Genomic DNA, 16807 nt, shown 5'->3' with positions numbered 1-16807 from the left:
GGAGTTTGATGAATACCACAATTTCCACATCCCCATACTAATGTATGGGGAGTGTGGAAATTAACGCAGGGGAACTTAGCAAGGAGATATCTGTGATATCTCCTGTGCTAAGTCTGTTCATGAATACCAAAATAACGTTATTTAAGGAAAATTTCCTTAAAAACGTTTTTTTAGTGTTGATGAATAGGCCCCTCAGTACAATAGACTATGTAAGTAGAAATGTATTCCTGCTGTAACCTTGCAAGCCATTAAGTGTATTTTGGCCTGTCTGTCTGAGGTGAAAATGTATATCAAACAGACAGATGTGTCCTTATACATGTTTGCTGCAGTCGTGTTAAAAAGCCTATATTAGTTTTCCAGGTCCCGTTAGACGCTGCTAGCGCCGGGCGTCTAAGTCACAATGCCATGCAACTAGGACGCACCTGCGGACTGTGCTGATTCATTGATATTAATATAATATATCTGTGTGCGTCTGAATCTGTATACAAAGTGCTACAATGTAGTAGCTGCAGTTTTTTTAATTCCAAGTTCCGTTGTGCTTCATATACAGACTCAGGTGCACATAGATATACAAAAAAAAGACACACGACGCTAGCAGAGTAGCACAGGACCTGGTGGCTCACTCACGCCACGCAAGTCGTGCTGCGTGGCGTATTGAGGCTAGATGTATAAGGACACATCTGTACAGAGATCTTTTCAAGGCTTATTTTTAATCCCTATTATGTATTGGAGTATAAATTAAATAGACAAATTAATTCCCAGGGATCTTTAATTAGGAGTATACTCATGCTGGGTATTTAAACATTGATCTCAAATGTTTGTGTCACTGACACCATTGTAAAAAAAATCCTACATGACTGTACATGAATACGTTATTGGACACTGCGTAACTTTTTACGAGTGATGTTACAAATGTTTGGACATGTTGCCTATAAAATCTCAGTGGGCTTTACTTACCGTCCATGAAATAAACTTCCTGAGAAAACCGCAGGAATGGAATGTTTATGGGTGGTTTAAGTATTGTCCTGCCTAACAGTGGTCCCTCTTCAATCTTATTTTACTGTCAATCATGCTCTATATTGTGGACTCTGAGACGTGTTGCCACAAATATAAATACAGTCCCAGTTTTAAAAGACTAATGGATAAAGCTTGCATGATATCGTTCTTACCTAGCAGCCATAGCGCTGGTGAGCAGTATAAAATTACATCGTTCATCCTTAGAGGGACATTTGTAGACCAGCATGACAGTATACCTTCGCTTGGCGGCTTAAAACAGCTACAGCTTTAATTACTTTTCTATAGAGTAGCATAAAACATAACTCACTGCATCCAACTGCGGACTTAGAGGATCTGCAGAACTGACAAACTAACATGTATAATCAATAACTAGTGAAGTGACACATCTGAACATCTCAACACTAAAGCTGGCCACACACTAGACCAACTTACATCCAACCAGCCAACTAGTTGATTGGTTGGAATGAAAATCTGGTAACGTATGGGAGTAATTGATGATCAGCAATTTGCTCCTAAATGCCAGAAAACAGATGAAAATGGTCATCAGACAAGTTTGTTAAATGTTTGATCTAAACTATTTGTTCAAACAACAGTTTTGGTCCATTTTCCAGCATTTGGAAGCAAATTGCTGATTGTATTCCTTACCAGATTTTCATTCCAACCAATCAACTAGCTGGCTGGTTGGATAGATAATCTTTAGATGTGTGGCCAGCTTAAGACATCACATCACAGTACAACAGAAAATCTACCCAATACACAGCCTAGTGGCCTACCTCCTCTTCTCTACCCGCCTCCCTCTTTCCGGCCGACCTGTGTCTTCTACACGTATCTGCCCACATGCCACCTGTCTCCGACCCGCCTCCCTACTCCTCTGTACATCCCACCCAATGAATAATCACACACTTCTAGGGGTTTAAATAGCATCATTTGGCCAATAAAGACATGGCAGTTGTCAGGTGATTTTCCAACCATTAATAAAAAGTGCAAAAAAATCAGCCATTTAACACCTACTATGAACCTCTAGTGATTTCCATATGGCAACTAACAGCCTTCTATACTTCCTGCTATCTCATTTACCACATTTTTGGGGTCCAGGATGGTTTCCCAACTTTTTCATGCCCTTCTCCCAGGTTGTTTTTTTGTAGTAATGTCCCGCAACCTCGCTGTGAATCCCGTGAATCTGCATTAGTAATTGGATCTCAAATTTCTCGGGTGCACGTATTCATGCAAACTCGCACCTAATAGGATTTGCCCATATGGTTTTGGATTTGCATTACAAATTCAGCCAAGTGCCATTATATCTTTTTTTTTTTTTTTTTTAACATGTTATTCTAGTTAAACTATTTTCTGCCGTTGTAGAAAATCCACAACAAACTGATCTCTGAGGAGACAGGCCATCCATAGGGACTGGGTGGATGCTGGTGTTTTTCAAAATAATTTTTTTTTTTAATTAATTTAGTTTGATTCTTGACCATGGTTCTTATATACTAGTGTATATAACTTATTTCAACGTTTTTGCATGTTGAATATGAGTCCTAGCATAGTTTTTTTTAAATAAAAAGATAATGGCATATCTAACCCAGCTTGCTAGATATAATGGCTTGGATCTAACCTCACAACTGGCAAAACATTTTTGTAGTAATGCTCATTATTTGTGCAGCGTCATTTTCAAACACAGCTATTCAAGATTATGAATAATAGTTCACAAATTTCTTACAGTGTCCAATGATAGTCGTTGTATATGTGTATATAGATATAGATAGATTTATGTCTTAGTGTAACAACAATATAGTTAGTTTTGTATGCCTAGTTTTGTTTACTGCATAGAACCTGTTCAATCATTACAATGTTCATATGACCCTTCCATCTGTGTTCTAGCACTTGCAGTTGACCATCCAGGCCCTCCAGGACGAGCTGCACACTCAGAGGGACCTCAACCATCTCCTCCAACAGGAAAGTGGGAACCGTGGTGTGGAACATTTTACCATTGAACTCACTGAGGAAAACTTCAGAAGGCTTCAGGCGGAACATGACCGGCAAGCCAAAGAACTTTTCCTCCTCAGAAAGACTCTAGAAGAGATGGAGTTGAGGATAGAAACACAAAAACAGACACTAAGTGCCAGAGATGAGTCCATCAAAAAACTTCTTGAGATGCTACAAAGTAAAGGTTTGCCCTCAAAGGGAATGGAGGAAGAGAATGAGAAGACACGACGAATGGTGGAGGCGGAATCACAACTTAATCATTTAGAAGTGCTTCTAGACCAAAAGGACAAAGAAAATATTCATCTAAGAGAGGTAAGGAGATTTTCTGTATCTGAATTCCCTCTTCATAGTACCAAGGCTGAGCTACATGTACTATCTTGCAAAAACAACAATTTATGTGCTTTACTAGTAGATGTGTAGCAAATGCATTTGGGTCCTACAAACCATTGGCAGATCTGAGGAGCATATACAGGTTTAAAAAGTGTATGGTCAATGGTGTTGCTGATTTTGGCATAGCATTAGATGGATGCAACATCTGTCAATCAGGGATGTCTAGCAGAGATGTTGTCCATAGATAGAGTTCACCTTTAGAGCTTTATATGGGTCTTACTTTATGAACAGACTATTGACATCAGCTGAGTGTTTGCCACCAGCATAAATGTATATCTGAAATTACTGTAGGATTCCAGTTCAGTCCCTATACGTATTTGAGGATAAGTGTGCCATCTCTGACACAGGTGATATTGATCAATAGAACAGGGAAATAATGTTATAGTTTAGAAGCAGTTAGTAAAATGATTTTGCCCTTTTAAATCCGGTATTCTTACATGCATTTTCTTTGCATTAGAACAGTCAGAAGAAGTACCTTCTAAACTGTCAAGCCTGTTGGCTTAGCCTCATCTTGTTTGTCTATGTTAGTTGTTGAGTTAGGGAAATGCACTGTTTCAAACTGGCTTTGCAGTGTCTTGTAACTTGCTTTTGTGTTTATTTTTTCCCCTTGTCCTTGAGCATTTGTATACTTTTTACACAACAGATGTAAAAGCAGGACCCCTTGCATCACAGTCACATGCCTATCCCAGTAGAAGTCAAGGTGATTGCTTATTTTGTTCTTTTCTTAGGTTAGTGGCCTTGCCTGCTTTTAGATAACAGAGGAAATAAGTTCAGCTGAGGTGGTTCCTAAAGTTAGAAAAATCTAATAAAAATAAATAATTTAGCAGTGCTGGTATCAGAATACCTGATGGAAATGATAATACCTCAGCGCTCTTTTCCTTTCACTTTTGCCACTATGCTGGGCGATCATGAGAGGGTCTGCCCATCGCAAATTTCTGGTGTTACTGTTGAGACCATGCATTTGTAGATTGCTGGCAGCCATTTTAAGTCCTTTCCATTTGTGCTATAATCCAGGACTTTGTCTAGCAGTCAGTGCTAGGTGATTGCCAGAGATACAGTACTGTCTCTGAACTGCGTACCACATGCCTGTTTAGAATTTTGACATATTTACTTTGGCTGTAACTTTTTGACAAATCCTTGTTTGCTCTCTTGGCTGCTTTCTACAGTGTGCCAAATCTGCTTCTGTTTACTGACTTTGCCTCTCCCTGCTCCTTAAAACTTGATAAACCAGCGCACTAGCTAATTGGTCCTGGATTTGACCACAAGCTTGCCATATATTTGTCTACAATTATCATGCCCACACCTGTATGATTTTTGTAACCTAACCACCGCACTGTCTAACTATAAGTTAATATCCTCTGAAATAATAACTTATTCAGGTGAATCTGTTGTTCATTCTACATCAGTGCTATATAATTACAATTACATTACAAGTTGCTTAGTTCCCATTACCATATATCCTATATTTCTGTTGTTCTTGCCCGCTACCATATTTCTTAGAGCCTCTGCTACTGGAGTGCTTCCCAAACTCATCAGGTTGCTAATCTATCTTTATATTGTGACAGTTGGTGGCAAATGTGAATGACTCCTAAAGACCCTCTTAGATTTTCTCTTACCCCTGTATGACTTCACATTTCTAAAGGACACCACTTTATACTTTACATACTTATCTCGTAAAATCGTGGAGCCTTGTGATAGTTCTAGCATTGTACCACAAACTGTATAGCTATGTTCTATTTTTGTGTACGGTCACGTTTCTGTCCTACTCTTATGAATTCATTAAATAATATATATATTTTTTTTAAGTGAGGGAGAATGGACAGAAATGGGTTTACTGTAAGTAATTATTTACAGCAACTAGAGCCCTAGTAAAATCTACATTAGGACTCTCAGGATTCTCAGCATGTTGGGCCTGATTCTGTGGTGGGAGGAAAGCAAAAAAGAGCAAGTAACGGGGGGAGATTTATCAAAGCTTGGAGTGAGATAAAGTGGACAGTGCTAAAGTACCAACCAATCTGCTCCTAACAGTCATTTTTCAAATGCAGTCTGTAAAATGACAGGAGCTGATTGATTAGTACTTTATCTCTCTCAGAGCTTTGATAAATCTCCCCCTGTATACCTGGTCAAAACATGTTGCAATGCAAAGGGTGCAAATACATATATTTTTCCTGCAGGATAAATACTGGCTGATTTTACATGTAGCCCTCAAATGCTGGACAGCTTTATTTTTTCACTGCAATATAGATTAGAGGGCCTGATTCAGAGCCGGATGCTATTTGCGCTCGCTCGTTCAGAAAAAGGGGCCGGATATTTAAATAGAGCGCTCGCTCTTTGCGGTCTGTTGACGCCTCTATGTCTGAGCGAGCGAACGAAACATGCGCTCGCAATTTTTGAAAAAACGCCCCCTGGCCGCTCGCATCCTACGTCATCTCCGCTATTTCTTAGATTAATCGAGTACATCGAAAGGCGTATGAACTGCTCGCAGTGCTTGTGGTAGCATTTTCCTACCGCAATCATGCGAGCAGTTCAGGCTAAAAGACAACCAAGTGACGTGGCCGATGACGCTGCTTTGTTAATTATGCACACCCTTAAAACGCCCGTTTTGACCGTTTGGCACGCCTGCGTTCGGATCACCACTCCCCGTTTTCAAGCACCTTCCCCTGTTACCACCCACAAATGCCTCAACCTGTCACTCAAATTAGCAGGCATTCGCTATTTTGCGAGCACACGATTTCCGACCGCACTGACTGGTTCGCGCATGCGTATTACAACCCATACGCATGCGCAGTTGTGCGAACTCTGAATCAGGCCCAGAGTTTGGACACCCCTCCCATATCTAAAGCTGGGAACACACTGAGAAGATGTCGGCACAATATAGTAGTAATGTAGTTTCCGGGCAAATCGGAGTGACATATCGGTCGCATCGCTCAATATGCGTGCCCCCGCGGTTGCATTTGATATATCGTCCGACCGGATGATATTGCATACGGCTCCATTGCACGTAAAGAAAGATGGAACGAGTGATTGTTCCGTCATTCATTACTTTGTTCTAATGTGTACCAGCAATGCGAAATGTCGGCCTGCCGGCCCGACATATCGTACCAGTAAACATCGCTCAGTGTGTACCCAGCCTGAGTCTCTCTGCAAATTTTACATCTGCCCCACCAGCGGTGCCCAGGTGCAAAGTAACTTTTTTTTTTTTTTTTTGCTTAACTCCCAACTGAGAATTAGGCCTGATATGTTCTACATAATATATCAATATTTCAATATTTAGAGGTAATTGGGAAAGAACCATGTTCTGCACATTTTCAGAAAGATTAGTAGAAAAAAAAACCTGCCAGCTAGTAAAACAGAATGTAAAAGGAGCAACCTGCAGAGGTTCTGGATTGTACAAGATTAGAGGTAGATGCCTTCACTTGTAGGAAATATATACAGGTTGAGTCTCCCGTCTCCAAATATTGTGAAATACAGAATTTTTTGAGCATGACTGAGATAGTGAGATAGTGACATCTTTGCTTTCTGATGGTTCAATGTACACAAACTTTGCTTAAGGCACACAATTGTTACATTTATTGTATACAATTACCTTCAGGCTGTGTGTATAAGGTGTATATGAAACCCAAATGAATTTAATGTATGTACACAAACTTTGATGTACAAAATGATGAATAAATATTGTATAGAATTACCTGCAGGCTGTATGTATAAGGTGTATATGAAACACAAATGCATTCTGTATTTAGATTTGGGTCCCATCCCCGAGATATCATTATGGCATATATTCCTACATACGGACCAGAAATACTTCTGGTCTCAAGCGTTTTGGATATGGAAGACTCAACCTGTATACACAGCTTTGAGAAGTGTATATTACTAAAGAGTAAATAACATATCCTTTTACAAGTATTATTTTCCATTTCAGCATAACTCTAAAATGTATATTTACCCCTTCCATTAACTGGTCATGCACACAGAGGACCCACGTCCCTTATCTCTGCTTATTTGTCCTGATCTATGCGCCTGATTGAGAGACGGACGCAGTGCCAATGTTTGAGCGATTATCGGTGATTTGCGCATGCATCTGAGTCGCACTGCGCCTGCGGCAAGTTTCATTACCGTTATCGCTCACAATGAGGATTTATTTGCAAAGTGGTTGACAGAGAGGGACCATTTGTGGGTGGCAACGGGGGGGTGACTCAAACGCAGACGTGACTCTACCGTTTTTGGGGTAATGCCGCAAACAGAAAATCATTTTGAAAAAATATCGATCAAAACATTATTTAGTTTCTCATGTTCTTAATCAAACAGTTGTCTCGTTTAATTTAATGTATAGACGTATATTTAAAATAAAACAACGCAAGAACACTTTTCAAACAATCGATTTGTGAGTGTCTGGTCCCATTTAAATAGCGTCCTCTGGCAGAAGGAGCCGCTGTAAATTCCGTACGGTGTCTGGGGTTGCCGAATAACTTGCTAAGCGCCACCTGTTTCTGTTGCTCGCAGTGTGAGCAATAATCTGAACTCCTGAACATGTTTGGAATTAGAGACTGGAAGGAACGCTCGGTTACCTTTCTGTAATTTGAAACAGAAAATGAGGTTAACGGATTCCTAAAAAAAAAAGTAAATAACTTTATTATTTATTTTTTTTCTTTCTTTCTCAGAAGCAGGTTTCTGCAGTATAAAGTTATAAAATAAATGAAATCCCAATTACTTTGGCCTCTGTGCTTGTTAATATATAAACATAGAATTTGGTTTACATATTTCTCATTTGATATGCGGTTAAGGGGCCGCTGTGTCTCGCATACATGTTAACCCAAGTCGGGTAAGAAAAGATGTTCCTACCTGTAATACTGAGCATACAGTGTTCACCTAGAGACATCTTTATATTATATTTATCTAGAAAATACAAAAGATTTATATAAATGTAAATGAGCTGTAATAGCATTCTATCAACATTTGGACAAGCGACACTGGGACAAAATAATCAGTGCCCCTGATCTACCCATACCCGGCCCTGGTGTACCCAGAAATGCCCATTTTAAATTCAGTGAATTGGGACTGTCCCCCCAAAAGTCAGGACAGTTGGGATGTATGGAAATGTACTTATATCTAATTAACATTATATCTTAAATATTATTTTCCAAATAGTGGATTAAATTAATATTCTTTTTTGTACCTAATGTACTACCTGCTTGGGGGGCTGCGAGAAGAAATGTGTGCTCCTGTGGGTAAAAACAATTGAATTCCCCCCAATGTCCTCTTCAGGCAGACACTGCATTTGATGCTGTCCTGGGCCTAGCTGATAGTAGCTTGGCCGGTTCTGGTCCTGGACCTAGCTGATAGCTTACTCAGTGCTGGTCCTGGGCCTAGCTGATAGTAGCTTGCCTGGTGCTGGTCCTGGGCCTAGCTGATAGTAGCTTGCTCGGGGCTTGTCCTGGGCCTAGCTGATAGTAGCTTGCTTGATGCTGGTCCTGGGCCTAGCTGATAGTAGCTTGCCTGGTACTGGTCCTGGGCCTAGCTGATAGTAGCTTACTCGGTGCTGGTCCTGGGCCTAGCTGATAGTAGCTTGCTCGGTGCTGGTCCTGGGCCTAGCTGATAGTAGCTTGCCTGGTGCTGGTCCTGGGCCTAGCTGATAGTAGCATGCTCAGTGCTGGTCCTTGGCCTAGCTGATAGTAGCTTGCTCGATGCTGGTCCTGGGCCTAGCTGATAGTAGCTTCCTCAATGCTGGTCCTGGGCCTAGCTGATAGTAGCTTCCCTGGTGCTGGACCTTAGCCTAGCTGATAGTAACTTGCTTGATGCTGGTCCTGGGCCTAGCTGATAGTAGCTTGCTCGATGCTGGTCCTGAGCCTAGCTGATAGTAGCTTGCTCGATGCTGGTCCTGGGCCTAGCTGATAGTAGCTTGCTGGATGCTGGTCCTGGGCCTAGCTGATAGTAGTAGCTTGCACGATGCTGGTCCTGGGCCTAGCTGATAGTAGCTTCCTCGATGCTGATCCTGGGCCTTGTGGATAGTAGCTTGCTCTATGCTGGTCCAGGGCCTAGCTGATATTAGCTTGGAAAAAATACACAATGTAACAGACAGCGCTGCAAATAGATTAATCACACATTTAGTTTGAATACTTCAGAAAATATTTAATAAATATAGAGAAAGACAATAATAGTAAAATATGACCATGAAATATCTAAAAAGACAATATATTGGGGTATGCTCCTAAAATCTCTGAATACAATCATATATATATATATAGTAATTGGCTTGATACAATTAATAGTATATTTGTTCTTATAATCACCAGTAGTATGACAACATCGATCTGATAGCTCCACAATTCATAAAATTCAAAAATAATAACAAAAAAGCAAGCATACAAGTTTAAATTACCAACATTTGCTAATACAGGTTGAGTCTCCCATATCCAAAATGCTTGGGACCAAGGGTATTTTGGATATCGGATTATTCCGTAGTTTGGAATAATTGCATACCATATTGAAATGTCTTAGGAACAGGGCCCAAATCTAAACACAGAATGCATTTATAAATCATATACACCTTATACACACAGCCTGAAGGTAATTTTATACAATATTTTCGATAATTTTGTATCTCAAACAAAGTTTGTGTATATACATGAAATTAATTTATGTTTCATATACACCTTATACACACAGCCTATAGGTCATTTTATACTTTATTTTTAATAATTGTGTGTCTTAATAAAGTTTGTGTACATTGAACCATCAAAAATCAAAAGTTTCACTATCTCAGTCATGCTAAAAACATTCCGTATTTCGGAATATTCCGTATTTCGGAATATTTGGATATGGGAGACTCAACCTGTATAGTGCTTTCTTTCAGAGGCTGCTAGGTATTGTTATGATTTTGTGATATTAATACTCCTTCTCCCACGTGATCCACTCATTCGGCGGGGAGCCACATATAATGTTATTTCCTCAGTGTTTTCACTGGCAAATGTCATGCAATATAGATCATTCCCCTTATAGGGGCGATTGACAGTCCACTCTTTCCCGCTTTTAATGGCGAGTGTACCAATAGTATACTTCCGACAGTCAAATAGTCATAGTCAGCACGCTATGATGAAATAGTAACTCAGCCCTCTATTGACTTTTAGATCAGGCAATCCATGTAGTCATACTCACTGGGAGCCTTGTGGAGGAGATATTTAGCAATCCTTCTTTCCATCCTTAGTGCACTTTTAGCTAAAAGTTCCTTGCTTGTGGGTAATGAGTAACGCGTTTCCCTGCCTCTCTGTGAGTCTCAGCGGCTTCCTCAGACAGAAGAAGGGTGGCAATCCCTTCTAAACAGATAGCTGCAGCAATAATTAAGATCAGTTGAATATAAGTGTGTGTTGGACTAGGCGCCAGGTGACCTCTCTTTTTCTTTTTATATGATATTAGTTTGCTCGGTGCTGGTCCTGGGCCTAGCTGATAGTAGTTTGCTCGGTGCTGGTCCTGGGCCTAGCTGATAGTAGCTTGCTCGGTGCTGGTCCTGGGCCTAGCTGATAGTAGCTTGCTCGGTGCTGGTCCTTGCTGGTATCGTTCATCGTTCACATTTATCTGCTAATGGATAGGCCCCTTAATATATATACAGTACATTCAAGTGACTGTCATTGTCTATTATCATGTCAGCTGGCTATTTTATCACCGCAAATTGATATGCATGTACATTGTGTAATGTTTTGCACACCTTTTTATTAGGTTTCCTTTTGTTCTTTTTCTTTTGTTACCTTGAAAGCTTAATAAAAAAAATACTTAATAAAAAAAAATACACTTCATTCAGGAAAAAAAGGCCATGTTTAAAAACAGTTTTGGTAAAGAGAAGTGCTCTAACCCACAGCAAACACATTGGTTACATTTGTTTGTTTTCTGTTGGCCACACAAGTTATCTGTGAATCAGTTTTTATAAAGGCCCCATTCAAGATGTTTAACTTTGTATGTAATTTGTTACCTACATCACCTCAAGCTATTGGTCATTACAGGCTCCTGCAATATTCATTTTAGGCTGATGAAATGAAGACGTGACCTCCCCAATAATACCCCACGGTCAGCTCTCAGCTCCTGAAACTATCTGCCAGTCAGTGACTTAGGGGTCTATGTACCAAGCCTTGGAGAGAAATAAAGTACCAACCAATCAGCTCCTGTCACTTTACAGGCTGTGTTTGAAAAATAAATTTCTACTTCAGGGTCCATAGGGTATCCACAGGATACCTTGGGGGTATAGGTGTGACGTCAGTCGCAGGGCACCAAAGAGTTAAGCTTTCAGCCTCCCAGGATGCACTAGGTCCCCCTCCTATACCCCGCCCCCGGGCCAAGGCACCTCAGTTTAGTTTGGTGCCCGGCCGGCGTCGGGTGCACCTGTCGGAGTGGGGGCTAGAAGAGCCCCTGAAGCTTTCTTCAGTGCAGTTGTGGCTGCACATCTGGATGTACAGCATGGACAGTCAGTCCTGACGTCCATGCTGTCTTCCCTACACCCCCGCCGGTACCAGAACGCCGGTACCGATCCGGGGATGCTGGTGAGCATCTGGGGTCACAGCTAGCGGTGACCCCAGATGTTCCGGACCATGGCCGGATCCAAGGGGGACAAAGGTAAGCAGCGGGGTCCCGCGGTGGGTCCCCGCTGGTCACATGGTCCTAAGTCCCCAGGCAGGGGGCTCCCTGGGGACTGGCTGTAGCGTGGAGCCAGGTACTGAACCTGCGCTTTCCACTACCCCCTGGGACAGCGGACCGCAGCAGAGCGGTAGCGCTGCGGCGTCCCAGGGGTTAAATGCATGCCAGGGGAGCGCGCCTTCCCTGTCTCACAGCCGGCGCCTCCCCTGCTGCACACAGCCCTCTCTGCACTGTGCTGACTGGTCCTGTGTCAGCGCTCCTCCCCCAGGCCAGCTTCTCTCTGCTCCTCGGCGCCCATCTTCTCTGCAACGCATGGTGAACGCTGCTGGAAGCCTGGAAGGAAGCATCGTGGTCTGGGTCCCCCCGCATACCTCTCCTCCGCTGTGGCTCAGGTCTGTGTATGCAGCGCTGTGTCCTACCAGGCCCTGTGTCTGTGTAGTTGAGTGATCAGCGCTGTTAGTGCAGGAATTGTTATTTCTCTGCATTGTATGTGACTGTGCTAGCGCTGCTGCCTGTAACTTTATCTTCTCAAAACTGTCAGCTTTATTACTGTCCCTGTTCTTTCTGCTAAAGCCCTTGCAGTGCGGTGCTGCAGGGTGGTCTCTCGCCTATTTAATACTTAATTGGTGAGAGAGGTCACATACGTGGTGCCATCATGTCTGAAAGTGATTTTCCCCTCCGGCTACAGTGTACCACGTGCAAAGTACCGTTAGCGGAGGGGGAGGGTAGCGCGGAGGGCCTTTGCCGGCAGTGTTTGTCCATGGCGCGGCCTATTACGGTTACAGCACCGGTACAGGAGCCGCCCTGGGCTTGTTTCGTTCAGGCGTTAACAGCTTTAGTGGGCCAGTTAGCTCCGCAGCCCGCGTTTACTCCGATGGGTTTGTCCCAGCAGTCTGTGGTGTCGTCACCCATGCAGGGGTTCCCACGACAATTGGTGGTACCCCACAGTCTCCCTATTTCCCCGCTCCCGGGTTCTCAGGAGCCAGCGTGGGTTAACTCCCTGACGAGTTCTGTACAGCACTTGTCGGATGTGTTGCAAGGGTAGTCTGTGATGCGGCCTCATAAAAGGCCGGTGGCGTCTCTGTCCGCTCCTTCTGAGGATGACGAAGGGACGTCTGATGATGGGGAGATTCTGGATCCTTACGATCAGGAACCTCTCCATACTAAGGACGCTGATGCTAAGTCCAAAGTATATATTCCTGGACTTATTCGGGCGGTCCGCACAGCCTTGGTGATTGAGGACGAAGTTCCCCCAGCGGCTAAATCTAAGTATGCCTTTTTCAAAGATGTGAAGGGCGATGCCACAGTCTTTCCTCTTTCGGGTCAGTTGGTGGACCATTTAGAGGAGGCGTGAAAACAACCTGGCAAAGGATACCAGCCGCAGAGACGCCTGGCGGTGGCTTATCCGTTCGCGGATAATTATTTTGCTAAGTGGGAATCCCCTCCACAGGTGGATTCTCACGTGACCCGTCTTGTCCGAAGTGCCACATTGCCGATGCCATCCATATCCTCCCTTAAGGATGCTATGGACCGCAAGGTAGAAATCTGCCTGAAGTCCGCTTATTCCCTTGCAGGGGGGGCAGCACGGCCGGCTATGGCCATTTGCTGGGTTGCCAGAGCGATGGAGCGCTGGGCGGATTTATTAGAGGCTTCTTTTGAATCCGACTGTCCGGCCGAACAGGCGGAGTTGATTGGCAATCTCCGTGATTCGGCCACCTACATCAACGAGGCGGCTCTAGACATTAGTACTCTGGTGTCTAGAATTTCTTCAGCAGCGGTAGCTGCTCGTCGCACCTTGTGGCTGCGATCCTGGAAGGCGGACGCAGATTCCAAGAAAGGTCTGAAAGCGTTGCCGTTTACCGGAGAAGTTCTCTTCGGTCCGGATCTGGATAAGATTGTGGCCACGCTGGCGGCAGCCAAATCTGCTTGTCTCCCGTCGGCCGCTGCTCCTTCTGGTTCTGGACCATCGTCCTTTTGGTCATTTAGGGCCCAGGGCAGGCCCAAACCACAGTCGTTTCCTCGACAGGCTGGCCCTAAGAAATCGGTCAAGCCCCGGAAACAGGCATGGAGTACCAGACGTCCGGCCCCCAAGCCAGATGACAAGCCTGCGGCCTGACGGTCCGGGCCTCCCTTTGGGGGATCCCAGGGTGGGAGGCCGCCTGCTGCAGTTCTCCCGGTGTTGGTCGTTCACTACGACAGACACTTGGGTTCTGGAGGTGGTCTCCCATGCGTACGCCCTCTCCTTCCGGCACAGACCCCCGGCTCGATTCTTCACCACGGGTCTACCATCAGACCGGAACAAGGCTACGGAGCTGCGGAAGGTATTGCACACTATGCTCCAGGCTGGAGTTATAGTGCCTGTTCCATTCTCCCAGAGGGGCCAGGGTTTCTATTCAAATCTATTTTTGGTACAGAAACCCAATGGGTCATATCGTCTGATTCTCAACCTCAAAGCACTCAACAAGTCTTTGCGGGTCCCGAAGTTTCGGATGGAGACCCTACGGTCCATCATTCTGGCGCTGGAACCTGGGGACTACATGGTGTCATTGGACATACAGGACGCTTACCTGCATGTCCCTATTCTTTTGCGCCATCAAGAGTTCCTTCGGTTTGCAATCCGCAGCGACCACTTCCAGTTTCGGGCGTTACCTTTTGGCCTGGCGACAGCACCACGTGTTTTCACCAAGGTGATGGCGGTCATGGCGGCTTCTCTGCGGCTGCAAGGAGTCCGCATGTTGCCGTACTTGGACGACCTGTTATTGGTGGCAGGATCTCCAGAGCTCCTGTTACACCACTTGGACCTGACCATTGCACTGCTGCAACGGCACGGCTGGCTAATCAACTGGCAGAAGTCCACTCTAATCCCGTCTCGGAGGATTCTGCATCTTGGAGCCTTATTGGACTCGGGACAGCAAAGGATCTTCGTGACGGAGGACAAAATCTCTGCTTTACAGTCAAGGGTGCGCAGTTGTCTGCACAGCCGCCGGGTGTCCTTACACTCGGCGATGAGGTTACTGGGCTCCATGGTGTCGGTGTTCGACATGGTGGAATACGCCCAGTTTCACTCCAGACCTCTGCAGCACCTGATCCTGTCCAAGTGGAACGGGCTGCCTCAGTCTCTGAAGTTCCAGACGATTGTGCTCACCCCGGAGGTTCGCCTGTCCCTTGCGTGGTGGTTAAAGACGACCCACCTCAACAAGGGACGTCCGTTCTGGGTTCCAAATTGGGTCCTGTTGACAACGGACGCCAGTCTTCGGGGCTGGGGAGCAGTTTCGGGTCCACACTTGTTCCAGGGCAGGTGGACGCCGACAGAAGCGGAGCTTCCAATAAATATCTTGGAACTCCGTGCGGTCTTCAATGCTCTCCTGCAGGCACAGCGGTTTCTCCAGGGTCACCCGGTGCAGGTCCAGTCGGACAACGCTACCACCGTGGCCTACATAAACAGGCAAGGAGGAACTCGCAGTCGGGCGGCTCTCGTAGAGGTCTCTCGGATCCTGGTTTGGGCGGAGCGCAATCTTCCGGCCATATCAGCGGTCTTCATCCCGGGAGTGCTAAATTGGGAGGCGGACTTTCTAAGTCGCCAGGACGTTCATCCAGGGGAATGGTCCCTGCACCCGGACGTTTTTCAACTACTGGTGGACAGGTGGGGTCTTCCAGAAATCTACCTCATGGCGTCCCGGCACAACAACAAGTTGCCGGTGTACGGGTCTCGCACAAGAGACGAAGGGGCGTCTCTGGTGGATGCTCTGTCCGTCCGGTGGACGTTCCGGTTTGCATACCTGTTCCCTCCGGTCTCCCTTCCACGGGTAATCCGGAAATTCAAACAGGAAGGAGGGACGCTCCTGTTGATAGCTCCCGCGTGGCCCAGACGGCACTGGTTCTCAGACCTTCAGGGTCTGTCCGTGGACAGTCCTCTGCGGTTGCCGCTACGACCGGACCTTCTGTCTCAGGGTCCTTGCCTTCACCCGGACCTGACTCGGCTGTCTTTGACGGCGTGGCTGTTGAGACGGCCATGCTGAGGTCCCGGGGGTTTTCCAGCTCTGTGGTGCGTACCATGTTACGAGCTCGGAAAACGTCTTCCGCGAGGATATACCATCGCGTGTGGCATACGTTCTTCCAGTGGTGTCGACCGAGAGGTTATGCACCGCGGGAGTTTCGTCTGTCTCGGATTCTCGCCTTCCTGCAAGCGGGACTAGATCATGGGCTTCGCCTTGCTTCTTTGAAGGTACAGGTTTCGGCCCTATCTGTCTGGTTTCACCGTAGGATTGCTACAATCCCGGATGTGCGCACCTTTATGCAAGGTGTTCTCCGTATTCAGCCGCCCTTTGTTCCACCTGTGGCACCTTGGGATTTGGCTGTGGTCCTGAGGGCTCTCCAAGGACCGCCGTTTGAACCACTGGGCTCAGTGGATATTAAATGGCTAACAGCTAAGACTGTTTTCCTTCTGGCCATTGCTACGGCCAGACGTGTTTCTGAGTTAGGGGCTCTTTCTTGTAGACCCCCTTTCTTGGTTTTTCATGGGAACAGGGCAGTGCTCCGCACTCGGCCCGAGTTTCTTCCCAAAGTTGTTTCCCAGTTTCATGTTAACGAGGAAATCGTTGTTCCGGCCTTTAACTCACCGGGTCTTTCCGTGGGTGAGGCCTCTTTGGATGTTGTGCGGGCCTTAAGGACTTATGTTGACCGCACTTCTTCGTTTAGGAAGTCGGACGCTTTGTTTGTCCTCTATGGCTTCCGTAAAAAGGGTTGGCCTGCTTCAAAGCAAACTTTGGCAGCCTGGATCCGTATGGCTATTTCT

At 45.3% G+C, this 16807-nt stretch overlaps 1 protein-coding gene across 1 annotated transcript in view; it reads left to right on the top strand.

Moving 5' to 3' along the window:
• The window catches only part of ERC2 (ELKS/RAB6-interacting/CAST family member 2), a 1040188-nt gene that overhangs the window by 180206 nt on the left and 843175 nt on the right, over window positions 1–16807 (top strand). Inside the window, exon 4 of the mRNA XM_088472750.1 lies at window positions 2896–3312. Coding sequence (XP_088328876.1) covers window positions 2896–3312 — 417 coding nt within the window. The remainder of the gene's footprint in view (window positions 1–2895; window positions 3313–16807) is intronic.

Source organism: Taudactylus pleione, unplaced genomic scaffold (genome assembly GCF_031769625.1).
Source record: "Taudactylus pleione unplaced genomic scaffold, aTauple2 ptg000128l, whole genome shotgun sequence".
Taxonomy (NCBI): Eukaryota; Metazoa; Chordata; class Amphibia; order Anura; family Myobatrachidae; genus Taudactylus; species Taudactylus pleione.
Note: the sequence above shows the minus strand (reverse complement) of the source record. Positions and strands in the feature narration are given on the sequence as shown.